Source organism: Zosterops lateralis, assembly GCF_965231275.1.
Source record: "Zosterops lateralis genome assembly, chromosome: 5".
NCBI classification, from domain to species: domain Eukaryota; kingdom Metazoa; phylum Chordata; class Aves; order Passeriformes; family Zosteropidae; genus Zosterops; species Zosterops lateralis.
The window spans coordinates 60,779,818-60,806,699 of record NC_139766.1 but is presented as its reverse complement, the minus strand read 5'-3'; the positions used below and the strand labels follow the sequence as shown (position 1 = coordinate 60,806,699).

The 26,882-nt window shown below is 39.4% G+C and overlaps 1 protein-coding gene across 3 annotated transcripts in view; it reads right to left on the bottom strand.

Annotated features, from left to right (window-relative positions):
* The window catches only part of SLC10A7 (solute carrier family 10 member 7), a gene marked incomplete at its 5' end in the record, with an annotated part of 136,960 nt that overhangs the window by 85,224 nt on the left and 24,854 nt on the right, over nt 1-26,882 (bottom strand). For all 3 annotated transcript variants that reach the window (XM_083861371.1, XM_083861373.1, XM_083861372.1), the window contains one exon: nt 6,081-6,119. In XM_083861371.1, coding sequence (XP_083717497.1) covers nt 6,081-6,119 — 39 coding nt within the window. The remainder of the gene's footprint in view (nt 1-6,080; nt 6,120-26,882) is intronic.

Genomic DNA, 26,882 nt, shown 5'->3' with positions numbered 1-26,882 from the left:
TGTTGTTATTTGTTAACTGGTTCTTTCTCTGTGCTGGCTGGCTCTGCAAATCCCTACTGACTTAACTGTCTTTTCAGACCAACTGTGTCACCAGTGAGACCACGCAGTGGGTGCTACAATATTCACATTTCCAGTTAGCCCTCCACCTGATTTCTCTCAATCCCTTGAGAGCAAGATCCCATTTACTTTTTTTTTTTTTTTTTTTTTTTTTTTTTAAGGGGTCCAGCATTAGTCATAGACAGGCAAATTTTTAAATTATTATTTTATTTTGTAAAAAATTCTACATCTTGTTCTATGTGACACCCACACCATCAAGTTTGGCTTTGGGAGGGAGAGAGATGATCAATAAAGGAATACTGGGATGGGTGCACATGCCTAGAAATCCCTCAAAATAATCATGTGTGTCAAGGCTATTTTTTTTAAGCCCCTGTTAAAAGGCGTCTTTCACAGGGAGCTTTGTTATTCTGCCTTGCTTGTACAAAATAGTACAAACTAACTAAAATGTAAGTTTTCAACCAAGCATGCTATACACTAGAAACTTAAGTACACAGTAAGAGTGAAGGCCTGCACCCTTTGAAAAGTTACTTGGCAAACCTGGAAACAGCCAATGATGCCCAAGCTTATATTGGGATTTCAGCTCCAGCTCGCAGAAATCAAAATGAGGATGTTAAATAACACCAAGAGATCTGAGCACCAACTATGAAAAAACTTACAGTAAGGCAACATAAGTGGCTCCCAAGATTATTTAAATTCCACGGAATATAAACTTTTCCTGCCTGGTTCATACTATCTGGCCCAAACACTCACTGCTGCCAAGATCTGCCATCCCCTTCCACTCATGCCAAAATCAATCCTTCAAGGATTAGGTGCCTTTCCTAGTGGCTGACTAAGAGGAGGAACTTGCTCAGGATTTGGAGAGCTATCCCAATCAAATCCGGAGCACAGACCAGCAGCATCTCTGTATTGCTCACAGAGCAAGAGGAGGCCACTTCTGAGAATGCAGTGGCTCTCCATTAAGCAGCTCCACTTTGAAATTAAACAAGAGTGAATCTAGAATTCAGCACCTGTTGTGAACAGACTTCCTGGCAAGATTTCCTCATAAACAGCTCGCACAGTAAAAAGGGAATCCCAGATGACTGGTCTGCCCCTTTTTATACTGCAAAGACACAATTAAGAGGGAACAAAGGGGTTTACAAACATGTGCCTGATTTCAGAAAAATATTTACAATGTTTGTACTAGAAATACTTAAGGCAGATAAGGATAGTTATCCTAGAAATAACTAAGATTAAAAAGTGATATTAAAAAAAGCCCCAAATAAACCATTCAACATCCATTAAGGTAAAATAAAGTAAATAAATTCAGCCAATTGGTTATTTCCATATGGTTGGATTTCCTTAAATAGTAATGAAATCATTGCTAAAAAATCCATTGTTATTAAAATAAAAAAGTTGGCTCAGCCTACCAAAATTAGATTTGTAAGTTGCTGGTCATTCCCATAATTAAATCTGTGTCACAAATTTGCAAGAAAAATGGACAGTATGACTAATGCATTTACTTGCAGCACTAGTGCTGTCAGGCTGTGTAAATCATTATGCCTGCTAAAGCAGACTAGATAAGAATTCCATACATTTTCATTAACCAACTAAGCTTTGTGTATATGTGAGAAGCTAACTTTATTCTCTGCTAGCTTTACCTTGCATTTGGAAGACAATGTAAATAAAAACATTAGCCTTGATTTGATGAGCCATGTGGCTGCTCCAAAAATTATTTGAGCTTTTTGAACAACATGAACCAGCTCCAGCCCTTCTGAGAGACAGTCTGCTAAAAGAACAAATCCACACATACTCAGTTTGGACAAAGGAGATTAATGGAATGATGGGTACCTGAAATGTGTCTTATTTCATCTATTATGTTTCAAGAGAGAAAGAAAAGCTAATCCAAGACAGCATTGGAAGAAGTCTTAACCAATGCTCTGCTGTTTTCTCAGGAGTCCAGTGGTCACCAGAGCAGAGTCCCTGGAATAATCTCTTTTCCTCTTGATTTCCTGTCACCACAGCCCTTCAGCTCTCAGTTACAGTTCCTTGTTTAAGGTGAAGCTGATGGCTGTTCCTTTCACACTAGCTGTTCATCACTCCGAGGCACCAAAGAACCAGCCTACACTGACTCACACCACAGGCTGGATATTCTTATGGGATTCCCAGCCCACAGTCTCAAGCAGAAAAGAAGTTAATGAAAGGTAGACAAGACTGGTCTTGTCCACTTGCTCTAGCAGTGGAGAGCATTTGGTGAGGACATGGTGTTCTGGAAGTCCATGTCCCACACACAGAGCAGTACATTGTCACTGCAAGCTGAGTGCAGCTCTCAGCCAAGCACATCTCCAGGGCAGGAGCAGCCTCAGGGACAGGTGGACAAAGTCAAAGGAGCTGAACCACTCAGGCAAACACCATGGAACAACAAGCAGTACAGCATGTTTTCAGCTCTCCTGCTTATTGCTCTGTGATTTGGACATTTCCAAGTATTTGTCTTCTTCTTTTAGAAGCAGAATAGAAATGCTTAGGAACCATGGTAGTGCGTACAACATTAAGAATTTCAACAGACCTACACCCAACATTCCAGACAATTTCTTTAGCCTTTAGGTGCAGAAGTATCCTCTCCTCCAAGTGGAAGTAGTTAACACAGTGCTTTCTATCTTAGCATGTGCACGCAACCTTGTGATAACCAACCACTCTGTGTGAGTAAAACACTACCAGATTATATTAAAACCCCATTAAGAGGAAAACCTGAAATCACTTCTTATGTTCCACAATTATTGTAAACCACACTGCTTAAATGAGGGGAGAAGATAATGATATTAACTACCCAACTCAGAGCAATCCTCTGTGGTATGAGCCTAAATATTCTCTTGGCTGAAATTTATGTAAATTGAATTCATCTATCGTTAGTTATTACTAATCTAGCTATATAAAAACACTTTTCTGTAACAATTAGTTTTTTCAAACACTGTGTTTTAATTAGACCTGGGACGTTATTAAAGTGAGTCAATAAAATAATGTAAATATGTACAGTATCATTCCATGCACTGTTTTGTCTGTATATTTATAGGAATATGGGCTTTGGTGGAGTTAAAAAGGAATTACTTTGTGGTTGGCTGGTAGTTTTTGTAAATCTCTTTACCAGTGAAAACACCCCCAGGTCCTTAATCTAAGTGCATTTCTGCTCATCAAGACATATTTGGCATTTTTACATTTTGTGTATCATAAGATGTTCTGTTACATCTGAATAAGCTGATCTCAGTATCATTCTAACATTATACTGAGTATTTTCCTGCAGACATTTTGTTCTTACTTTAATTTAACTTCTCAAACACTATTTCCTAGTCTTAAGGGGAAAAAAAAAAAGATGGTGGTGGCAGGGGAGTAATCAGCACAGCACATCTTTCAGCCCTTTTAAATCAGCCTGTTTGACACTATCACACACAGGCACTGGCCCACAGGGCATAGTCTGAAAAGAGAAAACACTGTCCTGGCTTTGTCACAAGTGCCACAACCTGCCCACGTGCTACATGTGGTAAGATAAAGAACATAAGAAAAACTTCAGTCTTTCTGAGGTCAGAGCCTTCCAAACCAACCTCCAGGACACATGGAAGTAAAAGGTTTTTGTCACAAAGGTCTATAACTCCATCTAAGCCTGTCCACATACAGCTCATCATTAGACACTCCTATGAAAAATGCAAATGTGATTTGGATTCATCATGAACTGAAGATACAGGACATAGGTTCTCCACCCATAGCCAAATCCATAAGTTAGGCACCAATATAAACTGATGGATTCCCCAAACCTCTTCCACCAGGACCTTCCATTATCTTCTCAGAAACAAGCCAATTATTTTTATTTTATAGAATAGTTTTGACTTCAAACAAATACACACACACACGCAAACATATGTATTTAGTGCTTTGCCAGTTTTTCAACAGCAAACTTTCTTTGTAAGTGACCACACACTTGCCAGTGCTCCACATCTGGAGCTGTTTGATTCAAGGTCATGTAGAACCACACCAACCCTCACCCCTGTAAAACTACTGGTAAACAACTCTGTCTACTTACTACTGTCCCTGGCCTACTATCACATTTCAATCACAAGGTTTACCCTATCAACTTCGTAACTGGAAATGTTTGTAAGAACAAAGCAGTCAGCAAACATATTTGTGATTTGTTTTGTGTCATACACAAGTATTCTCTACACAATCATGATTTCAAAGTAGAATTATCATAATAAGTGTTTAAATGTGTGGATATATTTGTAATTTAATAGTAATTTCCCAAATTGTTCTAAAAAAATCACTAAGTAAAAAAAACAGCTGGTACTGTGGTTTCATTCTAGCTGTTCTTTAATATTTTTGAAAAGTCTTTTCTGGGAACTTTGTAAGAATAATATTTACTGCAATGCTGCTCCAACATTTGCAAAAAGACCTGAAGGGAACAAAAAGTGAAATGAGGTAATTACATATAAGCGGTACTTTCCACTGATCATGAACCAAAGAACAAGAACAAACAAAATTAGGAGTATTACATGAAGACAAAAACTAACTCAGCTTCTTGAGTTCAGATTTCTTCAAAGAGCTGCAAACAGCAACCAGAAATTGAAAATATGCCTCTCTTGATTTACTAGGAGCCAGCATTGTAGTCAGATGCAGTGGAGCCTAAATTCTTACTTGAAGCCAAAACATACCTCCACATGGCAGCTGAACTGAGCCTTTGGGTATTCACAGAAACCTCTTGAACTGGAAGCTGGAGGCAGCAGAGAAACCAGGAGCTTGTGCCAAGCAACAAGAGAAAATACCACGCACCCACACACACAGACTTAAGAGTTTTTCCAACACTTCCACAGTTTGAGGCAGGCCCATGGAAGGAGGACATAACAGGTAATAAAAAAAGGACAAGTACTTGGGAACTGATATTTTAAATATGTGAGTGGTCATCTACACCCAAAAAACTTACATCCACCCTCCTAACTTCAGCCTAGTCCCTCAAAAATGCAGCAGTACAGCACAACTTCAAAATGCCATGTGTACAGTTCCATACACTTAAGCTCCTAAAGGCCAGCTTTTCAATTAAAAAAAAAAAAAACAAACAAAAATGAGCTATGAATAAAAAGTGAGTTATTTTGTACTCGCAGTTTTGATTTCAATTTTCTAATTCGAATTCTTTTATCACACATTCATTTTAAACATCACAGTATAAAATGGGGGCACAAGACTGGCCTCACAAACATATACTTCTAAACATGCATTAATTTTAGTAAGAAAAAATTCAATTATTAGCTGCCTAAATAAACAATCACAGTAGTTTGCCAACACAGAAAAAAAAAATTATATAATACTCATTAGAATCTCTCTAAACAACACATCATTAAAAGAAATCTATTCTTCCTTTCTTCATAAATATATTTAGTGTTCTTTACAATGTCCTTTCCAAATGTTTGTAAACCATCAAGACCACAAATGCTGCTTTTGCTTTTTAAAGAAATAGTTATATTTACAGCTGGATTGATTGCTTTCCCATATCTAGCTATTTTAGTGTGTTCCTCAGAGACATTGAGTGGCTCCACTGACAGTAAAATATGCTAAACAAATGACAAGTCACTGAGTAAATTAGCATCTACTCTCTGATCAGCTGGGTCATGTTTTCTTTTCAAAATCCATGGCCTCTTGATAGAAAATAATGAGTATTTGATGGGCCTTATTAGAAAAATCAATATATTGATGCCCATGTCTGAAACATCTGCATAATAATAGATTCTGTTAACCCATTAAGGAGAAAATTAAGATGTGTTTACACATTATTAATTTACCATGAGCAGAGAATTTATTCACTACCTTATTTTAGAGTTTAACAAAAAGAAAAGAAATTGCAAAATCTGTATTTAGGGCATGGTGACATAAACTGAAAAATGATTAAAAATTTTGCCAGCTGAATTGCAAAATTCCACCAACAATAATGTGAAAAAATACAAACATACCAATGATCCTGTTAAAAATGAGACTATTCAAGCATTTGCTATAAATACTGTGTTACTTACCAAAAAACTTCCAAAAGCAGAATTGAATATAGCAGCTGCCTAGAGAGAAAAAAAGGATAAATATCACCAATGGTAAAATAGCTACAGTGTGAGAACAAAATGTTCTTCCCCCACCCACCAAGCTATTAGATTCTCCAAATACACACATACACAGAGACCATTAGGCAGTTAGCCACTGCTTAAAAAATTGCCAGTCGCCTGTAACTTATGAAGACTGATGGATTCTGGTTTATGCATTCATAAATAACGTGCTGAAATGGAAAAAAGTGAGAGGAGATGAAAATCCTTGCCGATAGACTGAAGAGAAATATCCTCAAGAGCTAAGAATATTACACAGAAGCTTGGTCTCACTACTCATGCTCTAATTTGCCAGGAACATTTTTATATACTGACCTATTAATTAAAATAAACATTACCTGATTTAACTAAAATACTGCATTTTCATACACCTTTAACAATTTTAATGAAATAGTAATCGGATAAATAAACTAACTACTTTAATAGTTCATTGTAATAAAGTGTTGACAGAGAGAATTGCCTGTAGCTTGAGAAGCAAATTTATAATAGGAATAATAAAAGACCCAACCAAAAAAAACCCACAATGACCCCATACTTCTGAGGCCAAAATGTCATTACGTTTCACTTCATAGTCTTTTAAAATAAGAAAATAAACAATTTTGATAATGACTTAAGAAGTGTTTGTGCTTACCTAAATATCCAGGAAATATAAGGTAGCAGTATTATTTCTTATTATGAACTCATTAAATTCCAGGAAGTTAACACTTGAGTCTTGCATAGCTTTCCCCAATTACCAAGAAAGAACAGAAACTCTTGTATGGCAGCCAGTCTGATGATCAGAAGCCACACAGCAAATGTAAGAGGAAAGGGAAGACAGAAATCTACCATTTACGTGCCGATTTAGAGTCAAATTAATCACCCTGGACACTTCCAGCCACAGATTAATAACAAGAGGCTGCTAGTGAGTTGAGCAAGTTTGAATAAAGTCCAAAATCAGGGTAGGAGCAGTAGCTGAACCTGCCTTCTGCTCCATAAGAGGATGCAATGAAAATGAATGGGTAATGAGATCCTTGGCTCTAGAGAGCTTAGCTTTCTTATTCAAGTTCATAATTAATTCAAAGCTTTGATAATTTCATTAGATTCCTCCTCTGCTGGCCCTATCAATAAAAGATGGCACTGGACCACAGCTCCTCAGTGGCCCAAATACAAAAACAAATGCCGACTGGGAAACCTTTGCTGACTTGCTTACTAACAGGGACAATGGCATATGGCACTCCATGTTGTGGTGGGAGCATCTGAATAGATACAGCTAAATAAAACATTATAGTTGACAGTTGTAAACTACAGTAACATATTTCAACACCTCTTTCTCATCAGCATTTCTTTTTTGAACATAAAAAAAAAAAGGGGCACAAGTCCAAACAGCTTCTCTTGCCAGAGATCATAGCTGAAAGGAAGTGTGAGTAGTATAAACAATTCTTCAACAAGTGTGAATTAAATCAGAATTTTCTACTTGTATTTGAAGCCATGCAACTGATACTCTCATGTAGCAAGGTAATGACACATTATACCCATCTACACCACAAACCTAGAGCATGGCTACCAATCCTGATTTGGGGATCGTCTAGAGATATGATGTTATTTTACTTAAAGTAGGCTGCAATTCCACTTACAGGACAAATTCTGTATCTGGAAATGTGTTAAAGAGAAATGCTAGATGGTGGTATTTTGTCCATTATCAAAGTTCTTTTATTCTTTCCTGATCCATCTGGAAGATATTTGGATTTTTTAAAATAATCTCAAGCATGTAACAGGGACTAAGACAACAATTCTATGCTTCAGTTGTTTAGCCAGGCATGTACGAAAGTCATAATTCACAACCACTTCCGGAATACACTAGTTTACAATTTTTAACTCCCTTTCTCTGAAGTGTCAGAAATTATCCGTAGCAGATGATTAAACACTCATTACAGGCAAAAGAAGAGAAAAAAAAAAATCAGGAAGACTGCAAATTAAGATACAATCATCCAGATTATTTGCCTCAGTGAGGGAGGACTTACATATGTCAATTACTCTATCCACAGTTTTCTTTGTAAACACTTCCCCTGTAAAATAAACTCAGAAGTAATTTCTTCCCATACTCACAAACCTGGGGCTTATATTTGTGATTCTAGTTCAGTTTAAACAAACTGAATCACTGAAACAGTAAACAGTAAACTGAATCAACTGCTCCAATTTGTAATTAAACATACCTAGTAGCATAACCCTCTAGACTTTAAACACTTTCGTGCTTCCAACTCCCTTCTGTCAAAGGGATACATACCTCACAGGGCATTGTCAAAATTAATTCATTCCTGAAAAAGCACTCTGAAATCCTTAGAGGGATGATACAAATAAACATTAGTGCTGACACATGATACAGCCAAGCTCTTCATTTTCTATTTGAAACATTCATTAGTCACTATTATTGCATCATTTTTTTTAGTGTTTGCTCTTTTTGTGCTTCGACTGTTTGCAGTCAGCTTAAATGAAACAATAAAACATGAAAACATTTGGATGTCTTTATAATACTCCAGGTTCAGATTTGCATGTGTTGGCAAACCATTCATTGCATTTACCATTAGCACAAGGGGAGAGCTCTCTATAAAATCCATAGTGAAATCTTTTCAAAAGGTAAGTGCACAGCCATGTATTGAAATGCAAGGACAGACCACATTCAAAAGCAGCAGTATCAACAACTAGACAGATTTGCTATGTTTCTATCAACTCAAGAGACATGACTGAAAGTCACTGCCAGGACTCTTAAGAGGGAAAGTACTGAAGAGCATGGAGAGCACCACTTGAGTTAACAATTGTACATATTAGCTCCATTAAACAACAAATTCACTTATTATTAGGCAGGTACATTTTCAGTCAACTCTGTATAGCAATGAGCTTGAGGGAATGGTCTCATGGTCTACATTTCCAGGGAGAATTCCAAATGAGAAATGGCCAGGCCACCTCTGAAGGACACCTATGTGGCAGCACTTGGCAGAAACTTTCCTCTTCTCATACCAGTGTCTAGCACAAAGCTTCAACCCTCCATCTCTCACCTTATCCTGGAATATATGTAAGGAAAACACTAAGATTTCTACAGTGACAGCAACAAGATCCAAGACAATCCCCCTGGCAATAAAGGCTGGTAAAAGATGGAAGAAAAAGGGAAAGCCACTACCAAGGGGCTGAGCATTTTCCCCCAGGTGTGGATCCAAATGCAGCAGTCAAGTACGTGTGACTGAGCAGCAAATCAAACAAGTGTGTTTAGAATTAAAGTATTAAATACAGAACACATTCTGAGCTTTATTCCATTGCCTTGTTTTTGGTACCAAGCTAAACTATCTTGGAATTTATGAGACTAGATATTGTTTTGATAATAAGTAGCCAGACTGCATTAAACCCTGGCCACATTTGGAACACCTGGGTCAACAGCAACATTTTATTATTATCAACAAGATTTCAAATAAATTGTTATGCACAACTAAACTGAAAGTTTACTGCACAGTACAGGGAAAGAGCAGTGCCTCACAGCTTTGTATGTGGACCTGAGGAAAAAAAAAAGAGATCTCTCACCAATATGTGTATACCGCTTCAATACTAAAACATTTGATTCTCGAGTGTCATTTGGCAGCCTTTAGGGAGTCAGCCTTCCTAGATGTATTTAAGCCTATGCTTTACCCCCAGGCACCCCACAGCTGGGACAGCACATGCCATGGACACCAGGGCCTGGCCCCAAGTCATCCCTGCTCTGAGGAAAGGACATCCCAGGGTCAAGGCCACAGATGCAGAGTAATGAAACCAAACAGCCTCAGAACATCCTGGAAGGAAGCAGGCTGGGCATCCTACAGAGCTGTTCTCTGTGTCTGCCATTCCCTGCAGTTAAAACCTGAGCACTAGGGGGATGTACCACACACTAGTGGGATACGCAGCTCAAGCATCAGCAATAAGACTAATTATCCTTTTTAACAAACAAGGCACAGTGAAGAAGGAAGAAAAACCCAGAAGAGCAGAAAAGAACTGGGGAGTAACAAGGACTCTGGTAGTTCTAGTATGGGATTATGCAGTAGAGGACAGAGAACATGATGTGGCGGTGTAACATTTTTCAGCATCCATACCAGTATTGCAAAATTTAATACGACCATGTCTCCTATTGACAGAAGAAGAAAGGGAAAAAAAAAATAAAGAGAGAGAGAGACTGAAGAAAGTGATGGAAATGGTTTGAGCTAACAGGACAGAAAAGGAAATTTTATGTACCCAAAGAGATCAGTGTAGTTTGAAAAGATGGAAGAGGGCAGGACGTCAGAAGTAACTTGAAGGAGTTGGCAGAGTCCCTTTAAACAACTCCTTCAATCTCCTATTTAAAAATAAAATCTCATGTGAGTGTTACCACAGCTCACGTCTTAAACTGCTGTTTCCAATAACAAGATGTTACAATCTCTGTAGAAAGCTATTTGCCACAGCACTGTTACTGCAAACAGAATATAAATACACCTAATAAGGTTTAATCTGTGTTCCTGCTCATAACTATTCATCTGAGTTCCGACAGGAAAAAAAAATATATATATATATTCAAGTTCCTGGTTTCAAGCACTAAATTGAATCAGGTGTCCTCTTCTCTTAAGAAAATTAAGTTGCTTTTGTGCAAGAGTGTTTTAATGAGAACAGAGCCTGCCGACATTGATAAATGGGAATGACACCAGAGAGAGCATGTAAGCAGGACAATATGTGCATGTTACAGTCTTACAGGCTATTTTTCACTGACTATCCTGAATGACTTCGCTGTTTCTTAAGGGGCCTATTAATCTCAAATTTAGTTATTACACAACGTTTATTTGAACATATATTCTGTGGATGATGACAGTTAATAAAGGAAATCTTTTACAAGCTGTATTTTTACATATTGTTCCAACTGCAGCTCCCAGTCATTCTACTGTATTGATGGAATAACCTAGTTATGATGCAGCTTTAAAAAAGGCACATATATTCAGATTCCTTTCTAAGCATGTGGGGACTCTTAAATAACTGTTAAAATGCATATAAAAACCCTGCTCCAGCATGGCAAAAATGAAAGAGGCAGTGTTAACTGCTCAACCAAATCTCCAGAAGCCCAGTTGGCCCCTCCAAGGCAAAGCACGTGCCTTTTTAACACTCCAGCATCCTCTCTGGGAAACAAATAGGGTCTAGATTTGACTCTGATGTATGTACACTCCATCCTGAATTCAACAGAAGCTGGAGAATACATCTTACACATGACTCCAGCCCATGTGCTGTTTTTGTGATAGGGCACCACAACAGCTGTATTACAACAAAACAAAAAACACACAAAATGCCCAAACCAACAACCATCCAAACACTCAAAATACGAAAAATACAAAGCCCTCACAAAACAAAGCAAACTAAACCCCACAAAACTTTGATACCAACTAAATTTTGAGTCCAAAGAAATCTTCCAAAAAAAGCATGCTGATGTTCAAAAAGTCTCATTAAAAATGCCAAATTACTCTAATTATTTTAGTAGAGTAGAAATGTACATAATCTTGTGCTCTTATTAAAAAAAATAAAAAATTAAAACTTCAGAGAATCGCAAATAAACACACACACACAAAAACTACAGCCACCAACCAAGAAGCCTCCAGTACACCAAGAAAAAAAGCCCAAAATATGGAAGGGATCCACTGCCATGTCCCCTGTGCTCCAACACAATTTGCTGACTGGGAAAAAGATAGCAAAGCTGTCACCTAATCCCCAACCTGCCCCTAGAGCTGTGCTGATAACATGAAAACATTGCTTTATTCCAACCATATTCAATAACCATCAATTCCATGGAAACAACACAGAAAAGGCACCAAAAAATGAAAACAGAATAACTAATCTATTGTTTGTTTGCATTCATCATCCAGAGAATGATGCTCTCTAAAACCCTGTGCTGAGCCCTCTGCTCCAGGCTGCCAGGGGTTGCCATCACTTGAGCAGAAGCTGGTGCTGCTGCAGGCAGGCACAGCATTCTGCCACAAGCAGGGCACAGAAACAAGCTGGGGCCTCTGCTGGCAGAGAGTTATTGCCTCTTAGCAGCAAAGTTGCTTCTGTTGAAAATCAGTCTTTCATTCCCCAATTTTTGTCATTGCTCATATCCATCACCATTTTTTGGTAAATAATACTTACAAAATACAAACAACATCTGTTAAAAGGAAAGTTTTTTGGACACACTTATTATGTGGTTCTTCCCACTGAAGGATTTCTCTGTCTCACCAATAATTTCAGCAATACTGAGGCAGATAAAAAAAATTATCCTGCTCACTTTCTTTTTGTTAGAAATGCTAACTTGTCTCTACTGACAGCAACTGGGATGACTCAAGGGAGTTCTGGAGTGTCAGCAAGGTCTTTCTCACTCAGAGGCAGAAGGAGGTGAAGAAAGACTAAAAACCAGGAGAGTATATGCATTAAAGTAGTTTTTTTTCCCAGAGAGTAAAACCAGAATGTAAACATTTGCTAACAATTCAAATGGCAAACGTGAATCATTCAGGTCTCAGGAACGTTTATCTATCACTTTGCAAATTTCCACCAATAGGTGAGTAACAGGAAATCCATGTTTAGCAAAGGTTGAAAAGCAACACTACTATATCTCATTTTATTTGAGATTACTTGTATAACAGAGCTGAATGAAAATCACAGCTTTTGTCATCAGAAAGATCACATGAATGGAGCCAGAAGGAAAGAACCTCTGTCAGGAGCTGGAATGTCCATTTTCACACTGAAAGAACCAAGATTTGGTCTCCTCAGGTACAGGAGAGATGGGAGGCTTCATGAACAGTGCACAGTGCCTGACTAGCCCACACCATCAGCTGTACAATGTTGTCGCTTTGCCATTTAGGATAAAGCAAAGAAACGGTGAAGAAAGATTTACCCACACCAGATGCTCCTGTGGCTTTGTAGCAAACAAAACTTGTGTGATGTTCACAAGAAAAGCAGAAAAAACCCCATCTAGGCCATATTCAGAAACACAAAGGTAGGCAACACACACAACTTTTTCAAAGCTTTGTCTATTCCTTCAGGTTGCCAAGGTTAAGGGAGTGTTCCTCTTTGTAGCAACCGTGATCCTCTTCCTTTTGACAATGAGAAGGGCTGTAAGAGAGACAGCCACCAACACTCTCACCTCACCCTTGTGCCATAGTCATACCCCAAGCCCAGGAATACCCTGAAGATCTAATTTAATTTTCCCATCCTCCTGTCAGCTGCAACTCAGAACACAAAATCACTCTCATAAGACACAGAGCCTTCCACTGTTGGCTCCTCCGTCACACACCCCAATGGGGGAGTGACCTGAGCACCCACAGTGGACTTTTGAATACTCACATGAATAAACAGAGGCAGTTTCTCTTTTTTTCCTCCTCTACTTACAAATTGCAAATGCAAACATTAAGATGACTGCCCAGTGCCAGTGTAAACATTGGCACAAGCAGTGATTTAAAGCTGACAGGCTCGTTACAACACAGGCTTTCTCATACCAAATACACACGTGCATAAACACCACGCTCCAGCATCTCACTTAGTCCTCCAGATACCTCACGTGGCTCTGACACACTAGAAGGCTCTGAGCTCCTGGAAGGGCATCTAGCCAAACCTTTTGTATGTATTTTTCCTCAGATGGAATGGAAAGCCCATTTCCATCATTTCCCTAATCAGGGGAAAACAAGGTAACTTCTCCCTTATACTCACATATTGTGAGGTGTAAGCCTTTGCTACCACACATTTGGCCTGTGAAACGTGGTTAGAGGGCAAAAAGTTAAGAATTTAACCAGTCACTGGCACTTTGGTGTCAAAACTACCCACAAGCCTTATGCATATCATGCACTTCTTAGAGACTCCAGGTTTATTACCTTAGCAGTGAAGACACTGGGTCTCACACCAGAACAAACAGATTGCTGAACAATGATTTAATAAAGGAGGCTCAGCTGAACAGTAGTAAACAGCCTACTTGTTCCTCTCTTATGGTCAAACACTTCATAACTGTAAGAGACTTTCCCTCTAAAAAACAAAACAAAACAAAAAGACAGTGGAAGGTATCCTCAAAAGGATACAGAGCAATAACAACCTCCCGAACATACTTTTATTTAAGTTCACATTTTCTGAGATCTTAAGCTGTGATAAAAACACTTAAAGGTCTTGTCCCCTGATTCTCCTGGAGACACATCATCCATAACATGATTAGAGGTCTAGTTAAACAATGCATCCCCCAACTCCAAAGAGTATTACTTCCCTGTTGAAGTGAAATGAAAGCACAAGGCCACTTTTTAAAAGGTGCCCTTTGCATCAACTGTGAGGCTGTGCCGGCACCAGTATTTTTCTATAAATATCCCACTGTCATATTGCTTCCTGGGCAGTTAGAAGCAGAACCAGACATTTTAACTGCACTGCCTTCAAAACCTGCTCAGAATAGCATTGTTATGAAAGTCCCTGTCACTACTACCACTGGCAACAGCTTCACTATCAAGAATAATGCCAGGAGATGGGAAACATAACACTAGTGCAAGGAAGGCCACAGCATGGGGAGGCTGGCAGAAACAGCAGCTTTGTAAAACATAAATTAAGTGTGGCCCTTTGCACAGATCCATGAATCCTGAGATCTGGAGCTCGTGTCAGAATTTGTCATCTCATCAACAAATGTCCATATTTCAAAGAAGGACAATTTATTTTTTCTTAACCTAGCCCAAAGGTTAGGCTTTACTATAAGCCAGTATTATATGGTACTGGAAATTCCCTTTTTATGAGCCCAGGCAAAGCTCTGCACACTGAAATACTGAGGTAGAAGAGAGAGAAGAGGAAAAGAAAAGTTGCATACAATAAGCAAGAGATCAACATAAGACCCACTGCATGAAAGATAAAAAGAAACAATCTTGATGCAGGCAACTGCATTCTTTGAAATGCTGCTCAGCTACTTTCCCCTTGATATTAGCAATTCATATAACTACAACTTACACATGCACAGAGTGAGAAAGTGCCTAAATGTGCATCTTTATATATTACATATCCCCAGAACATCCCCAAGGAATTCAGCAGTGGGTGAGTAACAACTGAAGGTCCAAGCTACTTTTCTCTGACAACAAATTAACTGCAGCATTAGTTAATTACCACCATCCTTCTTCTGAATCATGGCCAAAACATCTTTAAATTCTACTCAAATGGTTGCCCCCATTTTTCAAGTGGACTGCTATATCCCCTAATTCAAAGATGGCAGAAGGGGCTTGTCTTCCATGCAGTGCAAGGATTACTACTCAACTGCCAATCAAGTAGGGGTCAGGAACTTGACCACTACTTGACAAGCAGCACAAGTACAGAATGAACTACAAAGTTGCTGAAATTATTCTTTAGAATTTTCCTTCATATATGTATATATTTATTATGTAAACATATATATAAAATACTTAGAAACTCATTAGCAACTAAATTAAAGGTATTTTTATTGCTTCTTTAAATTTACCCAACTCTCTAATGGGTCATATAGACTACTATAACCACTAGTTCTCTAAAGAAAAGGTGGAGAGAAAACACGGAAACCTATGGGTTTCATGTACAGGATTCTACTCTTGCTATGTGGAGAACAGAGGATCACTGAAAGCTGTGATGGCTGTGACTTTGTTTTACTGCAAAAACTTGCCATTCACATTGAACATGCACTTTGTGGCAGAGTTCACTGAATTTTCCATTGACATCCAGAGCTGGCTGAAAACTGGAATATGCAGCATAAGGGATATTGCAGTATTTAAATGCGTGCTTTAACCCTAAATTCTCCCTGTCTTTAGAATCACTGCTTTTGGTCCCATGTTTGATATTTCCTTTTTTAATAATGTTATGTTGTTATTTTGCTGCTTTCAGCTGAATTTCTCCCATGCACAGGAGGATGGCCTCTGACTGTTGCCACACAAAGCCTTCCAGCTGATCCACAATGCAGCACTGTTATCAAATTCTTTAGGTGCACTGTGATGACATAGCCAGGGAGATCGGTTTAGCAAGAAAAACAGAAACATGGAACACCTAAGTTATACTGAAAAATGTGGACCACATGAAAAAGATTTGCTTGCAAAACTGACTAAAGTTAACCTGACCTGGGACAATATTTACAAACAGATCTTCCTGACAGAAACAGGAAGCATTTCTCCAAAGTCTAAATTGCATAAACAGGGGGAAGAAGAGATAAAAAAACCAACCAAAAATGGAAACATTCCAAATTTGAGACAGTATGTAGCTCAAGTTCTGTATTCCCAAAGCTGTTACTTAAGAACTATGTGCACATACAATGTGAAAGAAAAAGAAAAATGCAATATTTGAAAAACACACTTCTTCAAGAAGAAAGTAATTCTTTCATATCAATGCCCCTATTTTTCAGCATTCTGTGGTGAAAACTATTTTCTCACCCTAACTCATAAGCTGTAGAGACAGGTACAACACATTCAGATTTGCCTACAAAGAACTCCAAGGACACCTAGATAAAGAAATCAATAGTTTTGTGTTAAGTGCAAAGGCACCAGCAGGACGTAGATAATGTTACTACCTGTTCTGTGATGGTTATTCATGGGCACCCAGTGAGGCAAGGGATACAGAAATTCTCTGTGATGCCCAGAACATCCTGTATCTGCGCTAAGTCTGCAGAGGCAATTTGGATCCAGAGCTCTTTTTCACCACACAGTACTTCAGTAAGAGAAGATGCATAAGTGGACAACACTGTGCAAGAAGACCATTCACAACTGCCAGGTCAGAAGTGTGAGAGCTGCCAATTTTGCTGCACAGCAGGAGGTACCCATGCCAAGGCAAACGCCTTCTTGAGAGCAAGGCAGAGCAGCAATACATGTGAGCACAAAGGTAAGGAGCAGAGCTGAGATACCCAGATGTCAAAGATCACATCTTTGACAAACACCAAGCACCAGCTCCATGAGCAGCACCTCATCTATCAAAAAAACTTTATATCTGACAAATTAGCTGCATTTTGTAAAAATAGCTTTCAATTTTAAAAGTTCAATTTATAGAACAGCAATTTCTTTGACTAGTCAGTGATCAGCACTTTGGGATGTAAAACAGACAAATAAGGATGTCAGAAATCCCATCTGACTGGTATTTTGAATCACGTTTTGCCACTGATAGAAGCTTGATAAAAGGGAGAGAAAGACTCAGTATATCAGGTAATATCATCATAAGGAAAAAAAAACCCAACCAAACACACACACCAAGCCCCCCCACATCTGTATATGAACACATTTTCACCTCTCACATACATTCATCCTAAAACCCAGTCACTGTTTAGTCAATTGTACTGCAGGAAAGACCTCAGAAAAATATCACAACATCGTCACCATCTTGTTGAATCAAAGTTCAATTTGCTTTAACACCATAACAAATGTATTCCTGTAATCTGTATCTATATCCTACTCTCCAAGTATCAACAAAATTCAGAGTGATATACTTATCTACAATACATAAAAGAATCATATCACCACTATAAGCTGCAGTGTAGCAATATAGTGGCAAAGCATGAAACAGTAATCAAAGTCCTGAAAAATACACCATTGTCAGCACTGTAGACTGGTACCAGTGTATTATAGCACGTCGGTTTCAAATAAATCAACCTAAGTGCCTGCTTTGGTAAGCACTTCAAATTCACTGTACATCAGCATTAGGGGGGGTAATGCACAAAGAAACAAATCAGGGAATGGGACTTGTAAATAACAACTCAATTAGCAGATTTATATTACTCATTTCCTAATAAACTTTCTATCCACACCTACATGCAAACCCTCCTACAGCCTTCCCCCCCTCATTTACATGTCTGTGCAGGCCTGCTCTTTTTTCCTGCGAGCCCCTTTGCCCTTTCAATCATGAAGTATATTACTCCACTGTCAGAGCAAAGCAGTTCCTAACAACAGGGAGCCCAGCTGGGATAGGAAGAGGGCAGCAGGCTCAGGCATTAACATAATAATCCAACTGTGTTCCCCCAGGCCCTCAGGGCACACAGCATATTAGGCAGCCCTCCTGCGCCGCCCGGGCCAGGCTGCCGGATCACCTGCCCATCAACCTGTGGCAGCCGCCCCCACCTCGGCCGATCCAGCTCCTGCCGAGCCCCCACCCCAATTACCTTCCCACAAAAGACACATCCATTTTCCACCGTGCCTGCTGCACATCCTTATCTACTCCATTCCAATGCGCCTTGCCGTGCCACTTCCAGCAGACTTTCTCCCCTGCCTTTTAACTTCTGGAAACTCTAGGGATTGGAACAGGACCTATTGCTGCTGCCAAGAGGATCCAGACCTTGGATTTTTCAAATACAAAGCACTGCTCTCCAGATGCAACTTTCAGCCCTACCTATCTCCTCTGGATTCTTCGCTGAAAGAAAGAGAAGGAAAAACCAAAGAGGCAGACACATGGCTTTGTTATTTCTGTGCTGTGCCATCCAAGGAAACCAGCTTAGGGTGGGCTCGCTTGTTCTTGCTGGGGTTTGGAATGCTGGAGGATTTTCAGCAGTAAAGTTATTTCACAGTCTTTGGTACAAGGCCTGCCACCCCACAGGACACAGCTACTGATTAAGGAACAGAGCCCATAACAAGACTTCAGTGTACAAACACATATAGTAGATATTTCCAAGAATCACTATAATGCTGATTTCAAGCATGAGACCTATGAAACTGTCCAATTTAAAGCAGGCTTAGAATTGTACTACTCTCCCCAACTAACATTTCTTAACACCTAAAAAATATTCCCACATTTCAAATGCTTTCGGTAGAAAACTTCAACTCAGATTGTTAATTTGCACGTACCTATATTAAGCCCTTAAAAAAATATATAAACTTATTATGCAGTTTCAGTGCAATTGTACAAAATCCCTTTATTTACAGTATATATCCTGCTTGTACAAAGTACTTAAAGAAAAATAAACACACTTGCCAGTAAAAACCAGTATTTTCCTCACATTATACAAGACAACCTCAGAGACTACTAGGAGAAAAGCTTTTGGTTCTACTATAACTTTTATTTTCATTAAAACATACATATTCTCTAATTACTCTTAACAATGGAAAGCACAACAGAAATGTAATAGTCTAGTTAAAATAACATTTTGCAGACTGTGCAAAGCCCAATTTACTTGATCACTTGTAAAGCAAAATTTCCCTAACCTCATTAATTTTCATTAATCTAGCCCTCTCAAAGAAGGAAATACTCAGCAGCAAATGTGCATTTTATTTTAAATGCTCAGTAGTTATATTATCAGTACAAAGAAGTGTTAAGCATAGTAATCCATGTCACAATAGCCTGTCAGAGAAAGACCACGGAAAACAACATTAGCCATGTAATTTAAATATTTTAGAAAGCAATCCTTAGGCAAGCTCTGCCTATTACTATTCCTCGAATACATAACACTAACAAAAAGTATACATTATGAAAACCATGTCACATCTTAAAAACATTTGCTTACAAGCAATTAATTTTCCCAGCACAGACGTTCTTTTCTGCCATCACAGCCATAACTTGTTAGCAGCACGCCCCTCTGAGCTGGGAAGGGGGCACAGTTAAAGCAGCCCTTTGCCTTGAATTTATGCTGGGTCACAGGGTCACCAATAAAACACCAGGATAACCCAGGGGTTTGCTAAGTACTTTATATAGTCAGGAGACTTCTTATACAGCCACAAGCCCATATATTACTATGACTTGATTTAGATTTTTAGGATCTGCAATCTCGAGAGAAAGGGTTTTGTCAACCAGCTTCTGACCCTTCCATCATCTCTTCTGCCACACAAGCCAGTTCCCATCATTGCTGGCATAGAACTGAATAGCACTTGGAAAATTCACTACAGCTTTTCTCCTTCAACACCTCTAAACATTGACTTTGCTCATCCAAAAACCAGGAAAAGGAGCTGACATTTTTAATTACAAGAAATCATAAGAACACTCATAGCTTTCTGGAGTTTGTTCTAATTAATTTCCTTTCTTCCTCACATTAGAAACCAAAAGCTCCACAAACTAAAGTAACAGCAAGTTGGTTTTGACATGCTGGAAAACCAGATATTCTACAGAAAGATTTCTCTGCCAAGAATTTGAGTATAATCAAGTCACCAAGCAGCTTTTGCTGTGATCACTCACATGCTGCCATGTGCAGACACCTTTCAAAAAGTTGCCGTGTTAGTTGCATTCCTCATTTTTCCTACGAATTCCAGTGTTGTGAATGAAACATGAGACCGGAAATAAACTTGTGAATGGAAACAAAGATCTTCCTATTTATCTCATTACATCATCTTCAGCTTGTGTCCCTGCCTCAATTACATCAATATGAGATTTTTTATTTGATTTTACACAGCCCAAGGTCATAATGGCTCAGGAAAGTAAAAAGGGAAGCCATGGCTTAAGTTTCTCATACAGCTTGGGTTGTCATGGGCTATTTAAAACAATACACACCTCCCAAACCACTAAATGTAACAATTGCAGTATGGAGCAAAATATATACAGATACATTTCATTTGACGACATAATTATAAAACACCTACATATTCCCTTGAAGTAACAAACTACTAGGTCCATGCAGATGTTGCATTTTAATTTTCTGCATAATTTGCCCTTCAATTCAACCCTAGTTTTCTTTTCTTTTACAACACTCACTCTTGCTGACTGCTTCTGAAGCCCTTCCCCTTCCACAGTTCTTATAGCTTTATTCTTAAATAGCAGACAGGAGCATATTAGTGCCACAACTGTTTTCATCCCTGTCATCTCTAGATACCCAACAGCCCTAACCAGAGAACACTTCCCACAGATTTCTATGGGAATTACTGTGCCTTACTTCCTATGTTTTTTCCTTCACAAAAGTTATTTCAAATTCATAGACTCTCTGGCAATAGAAGCACCCAGAATGAAGCAGTAGTCATTAATATGCAATGTAACACCTTAATGTACTTAAATTTATTCAGCTTGTTGTGGTGGGTTGACCTTGGCTGGATGCCAGGGTTCTACCAAAGCCACTTTATCACTCCCCTCTTCAGCAGGACAGGGGAGAGAAAAATATAACACAACACTGGTGAATTGATATCAGGACAGAGGGAGCTCACTCACCCATTTACTGTCATGGGCAAAACAGACCTGACTTTGATAAGAATGTTTTTTTCCCCTATCAAATAGAGCAGGATAACAAGAAATAAAATCAAATCTTAAAACCACCTTCCCCTCATTCCTCCTTTTTTTCCAGGCTTAACTTTATTCCACAATTCTCTACCTCCTCCCCACCAGAGGTGCAGAGTGATGAGAAACAGGGCTTATAGTCAGTTCATCACATACTGCCTCTGCCTCCTCACACTCTTTCCCTGCTCTGGAAGGGGACTGCACAGGCTGCAGTTCTTCAGAAACTGCTACAGTGTGGGTCCTTTTCCATGTCCAAGTTGTTCAGGAACAGGCTGCTCCAGGATGGGTCCCTCACAGGGTCACAAGTGCTGCCAGCATGAGCTCCTCTCTCTCCATGGATCGGAAAGTCTTGCCAGGAGCCTGCTCCAGTGCAGGCTTGCCCCAGAGTCACATCCTCCTTCAGGCATCCATCTGCTCTAGTGTGGATCCCTCCATGGCCATGGACCCCCATGGGCTGCAAGGGCACAGCTGCCTCACCATGGTCCACACCATGGGCTGCAGGAGAACCTCAGCTCTGGCACCTGGAGCACCTCCTGCCCCTCCTTCTTCACTGGCCTGGATATCTGCAGGGCTGCTCCTCTCATGTATTCTCATTCCTCTCTCCTCACTGCTGTTGTGCAGAGACTTCTGCCCCTTCTTAACTACGTTATCCCAGTCACAACCAGCATCTGCTGATGGACTTTGGCCAGTGGTTGGTCCATCTTGGAGCCAGGTGGCATTGGCTCCATCACATGTAGGAGATGCTTTCAGCAGCTTCTCACAGAGCTGCCCTGTAGCACCCTGGCTTTGTCACACAAATCCAATACACTTGTATAAGGTATTTACACCTGTTTCTGAGTCCACTCTAGGACCTGCATTGCTCTAAAGCCAGTCTTCTGTAAATCCAAATCAAGAACTGCTTTACAGGTCCTTATGGTATTTCATGGTACAGAAATGTGCCACAGGAACAAGAAAGCAGGGGACAATCTACTTGCAGAAGATACCAGTAATTTCACCTGTTCCAAACACCAAGTACTTGTTTAATAACAACTAGCATCTCATAACTTCATCTCTCAACATAAAAAGTTGCTAGCATGTCAGGAAGTAGTTCTGCAGTGCTTTTCTCTGCTCCTGCACTGCATTGGAATCTCCCACATCACCTCAGATCCAGTCACCTTTTTACTTAAACTAGTGAGGTGGCACTAGTGATCAAAATGTATGAATTTTACCAGCCTGAAAACACAGGGAGATGGTTGTGCCTCTACTTCTACAAACTCATCTAGTATTTACTGACTGTGTCACATTCTTGCTTGTCAGCAGTAGTGGAATGGCTTCCAAGAGCTCTAGGCAGATAACAAAAGAGAATAAAATGAAAGGAACTCTGTTTCAGATACACTGTGAATCCATCCAGTATGGCTCTCCCAAAACCTCAGCTAGGGATTCCACACCTTCCTGGAAAGCATCCTACTGCCTTTGTGAGGTAACTCAAAGGGAGGCACTTTCATACTGACCGGCCTTTGCAGACAACTTCATGGACACTTGGATTTTACCTATTCCAGTTCTGACTGTAACCTTCCACAGAGCAGTGCAGACAAACAAAACTGCTGCAACACCTCCCAAAGGAAGGATGGAGAAGGAAAAGTAAGATAAAGGCAACCCACAAGGGTTGTGCAAAATAGAATTGAAATGTTATGAAGAACTCATTTCCTTATGTTAGGATAGCCAGGCAGTATCTTTTGAGAGCAGGCAGCTGCCAAGCATAGTGCCTGTGCCTGGATTGTTGCACATGAATGGCAACAAATGATCCAAAATCCAGGATGCCACCATCCTTATGAGAACAGCTATTGCCTGCAAACTGCTCCTGTGCAGCTGCCCCTTCCCATGCACCTCTGAGAAGCACAGTACCTGCCTCCATCCTATTCATATTATCAATCTCATTGAAATTTTCAGATAATAATTGGCTGTACCTGCTGGTAGCTGTAGGTTAAATAACCCTAGTTCACCAGAAAGCTTTTCTCTCACATTTCTTTAGATGGTGATTTGTTTTAAACAAAGCTTTGGGTGTGAGCTGAACAGGAATGGGGACAATGGAGCAGCAGCCATGGCTGTGTTGGAAGATGCAGACAGCATTTTGCCACACCACCTGTGACTGAAGTGAAAGTATTAAAAAAAACCAAAACAAAACAGACTTTCAGGCAGGTCAGCTTATGGGGTTTCTTGCTCAAATAAAATGGTTTGAAGTAAGACTGTCAAGACTGAAACAGACAAATCAATTCAACCCTTTAAAGCACTCCAGGGATCTTTTCTTCACTTACTGCTCACTCCAAAATGCCTGTTAGAATTGTTAAACATCTGCAATATAGACATTAAACCACACACAAACTTAGTGTGACCAGAAACTAAACATGCACATACAGTATTTGCCACACATAATATTGTATAATGTTAAAGATAGTGAAATAAAGATAGTGATCAGAACAACAGATATCTCTGACAACTATACATTATCATTCAAAAGTCAGGGAAAATTCTTCAGTCTTCAATTCTACAGCAACAGACAACGTTATTACTTAGTAAAATAGATATTCAACTCACAACCCTCCTATTTTCACCTGAGGAGAAAAAAAAGAGAAGCGCAGAAGGCCACAATCAGGTTTTCCTCTATCTCTTCAGGAGTCACTCATTCCTATGGCACTACAAGAATTCACAGTCAGCACTTACAGTCTCAGTTTGTTATTTCAGAAGGTATAATAGAAACAAGTGATCACTAAAAGTATTAATTACCATTTAATTAGAAATACCAATAAGGGGGAAAGGAATGATATGCAGACACCCCATCCCTAGAATTAGATACTAATTAATTTTAGATTATTAGGAAACAATAAACAAAAATCACCACCCTGACAAGTGAACTATCATTATTGACACAGTTCTGGATAAGAATGACACCAGTCCAAAGGATGGCACAGTAAACAAAGAGAAACCATGCTCACTTCTGACATTCACAAACAACCATGATAAAATCTGAATGAGTTACGTAAATTTGCTGTTAGGAGAGTATTTAATTTTATTTTTTTATTTTTTATTTTTTATTTTTTTAACTAACATGTAATAGTATCAAAAAGAACAAATAGTTCTTACAGACAGGACTGTACTGGCAAGAAAATTTAACCAACAAAAGGGTTAATTAGGGATACAAATTTTCTCAGACTGTTAATAATGGGAATGACACATAGTATGTGCCCATAAGTAATTCTCAGGTATCTTTGATCTTCAGCCCCCAGCGATTACTGTTGCCTACCATACCCTGGCCTCTGGGACTCTCTCAGAACCAGACATCTGGCTACTTTGTTGTTTTAGACTAATCTCATCCCAGGAGAGCTCAAGAAATGACACCAGGCAAGGAGGGTCCTGGCAAGGGAAAAAACATTATGGTATCAGCAGATTTTTTGAGTGGACTAGAGTATCAAAATTGTCTGCAAATTTCTATAGGGATCCCAGGGCTTCTCAGCTCTCCAGCGCTGCTTTCACACAGAACACCAGAACACACATGATCCTGTTTTAAGGAACTGTTAATCTCTTTGGTGAAGCTAATGAATGATAATCCAAGCAAGAACATGTGACAAAGGCAAACAGAAGTTTTTAAAAAAAAAAAAAAGCCTTTAAGGAATGGGTGGATTTAATGAAGATTTTATTGAAAGACCAAGACATGCTGCATGATCAAGCAATGTTTTCCAAAGCCTATTAAAAAATACTCCAACACCTCAAACACTATTTTTTAGTCATTCATAGGTTTTAGCTGCCAGCATTGTTATCCCTGAAGAATGACCCTCTGACAACTGCAACAGATCCAGCTGAGTGCCCGCCTGCCTGCTCTGGGCTGAGACACTGAGCAGTTCACGATGCACAGGGGTCAAATGGGCAGGAAACATGGACAAAGGAAGGTTTAAGTCCAAGGCCAAAGGAAGGTTTAAGGCCAAGGCCAGGCTCTCTCACCAGAGGCTACCTGGGTTTTCCCATAACCTCTAGTCCAGACTTCCACCCTGCCCAAATTACTGTAGGTCTTGGATGTGCCACTGGCAGCTGGACAAGAGCTGTTGCAGGGATCCCTGCAGAGGGCTCCTTCCTATTCCTACAGCAGAGCTCCTACATCCCAGGTGTTCCCAGTGCTCACTTACTGCCTGCACTCAGCAACACAAGGAACTAGAGCACTTAGACCTGGAATGAACAGAAATCTCACATGTGTTTTTCTGAGAGCAATTAAAAATGCCCATAACAGCAAACATTATCTGAGCCATGTAATTCCAATAAGCAACGCTTTTAAAATCCAGGGGTGGCACATAACAGCAAGAACTCACTTCTGTGTGGGTGTCCTCCTGTTCCAAATCAGCCACCACACCTTTCTTTCCCCTTCTATTGGAAAGAGCAAGCTAAACAGAATGGACATGAAGTAAAGTCAGATTCTAATGCTTTTTTGCAGGCCCAGATGACTTAACTTTGCCTCCTTTCAGGATATTTTCAAAGTGCTCAGAACAAAGCTATGAAAAAACCTTGGAATAATCTGTCATATCACACCAGCTTCCAAAGAAAACCTTTAGCAAGTGCTACACACAGAAGCAGTTAGAAAATCATGTGCTTTACTGGTGATGCTGCTGTTACAGAACATCCTACTCTCTTTATTTCCTCATTTCTCACACCACAGCTATCCTGCTTCCTTCCAGCCACAACATTCCATTCCCAGTGGGACAAACAACACTAAAGTTACCCCAAAGTATTTAAGCAGTTTCCTAGTGCACTGTAACATTTGGAGCAATAAGAAAAGAACCTGTGCACCACTGTCTTTAGCTGCATCGTATTAACAGCAAATTAACTCCTGAAAAATTCAGCATACTTGTGAGATATTCAGAAAGATGCTAATACATTTCTTTCTGAATATGAACTAAGCAAATTCTCCTCTGCTTGTATAGTATGTTGTTAGAGTAAACATGGATAAGTCCACATAATTACATTTTAAAATACTGGCAGCACGAGGATGACATAAACTGGTTTTTATGCTCTCTCTATGTAACACGTGCTGAACAAATGTTTGTCTTAAAAGCTTTGCTATGGTATCAGCCTGTTAGAGTTTAATTGATGACTTCTGTGACTGCTGTATCTTGCAAGTAGCTATGATCCACACAACAGAAACAAGAAAAAGTCATAAAATATTCTATATCAGCACAATAAAAACTTGCATTGTACTCATCAACACATTGTCTACTGCAGAACAATCCAGACTGCAGTGTAACAAGAAAAGTGCTGTAAGGCAGAACAGGTCAAACTAAAGTGTTTTTGAAAAGCATGGGACTTTATTGGTGAGTTGGCATCAATACAAGTAACAAAAAAATGAACCACAAACTAGGCAGAATTTTAATTTTGGTATTTTATGCACTGTAAATACCTAATACCTTCTGTCTTCACCAGCCTTAGAATTCAAATGGGGTGCATCCCACACAGTTGCCCTTCCCTGTATTCCTTTTAAATCAATGATAAACAAAACTCCACAAAACCCCACATTATCTACTTCACAAAAACACACAGAAAGACAGTCAAAAAGCAAAGAAATCTCACACTAATTCT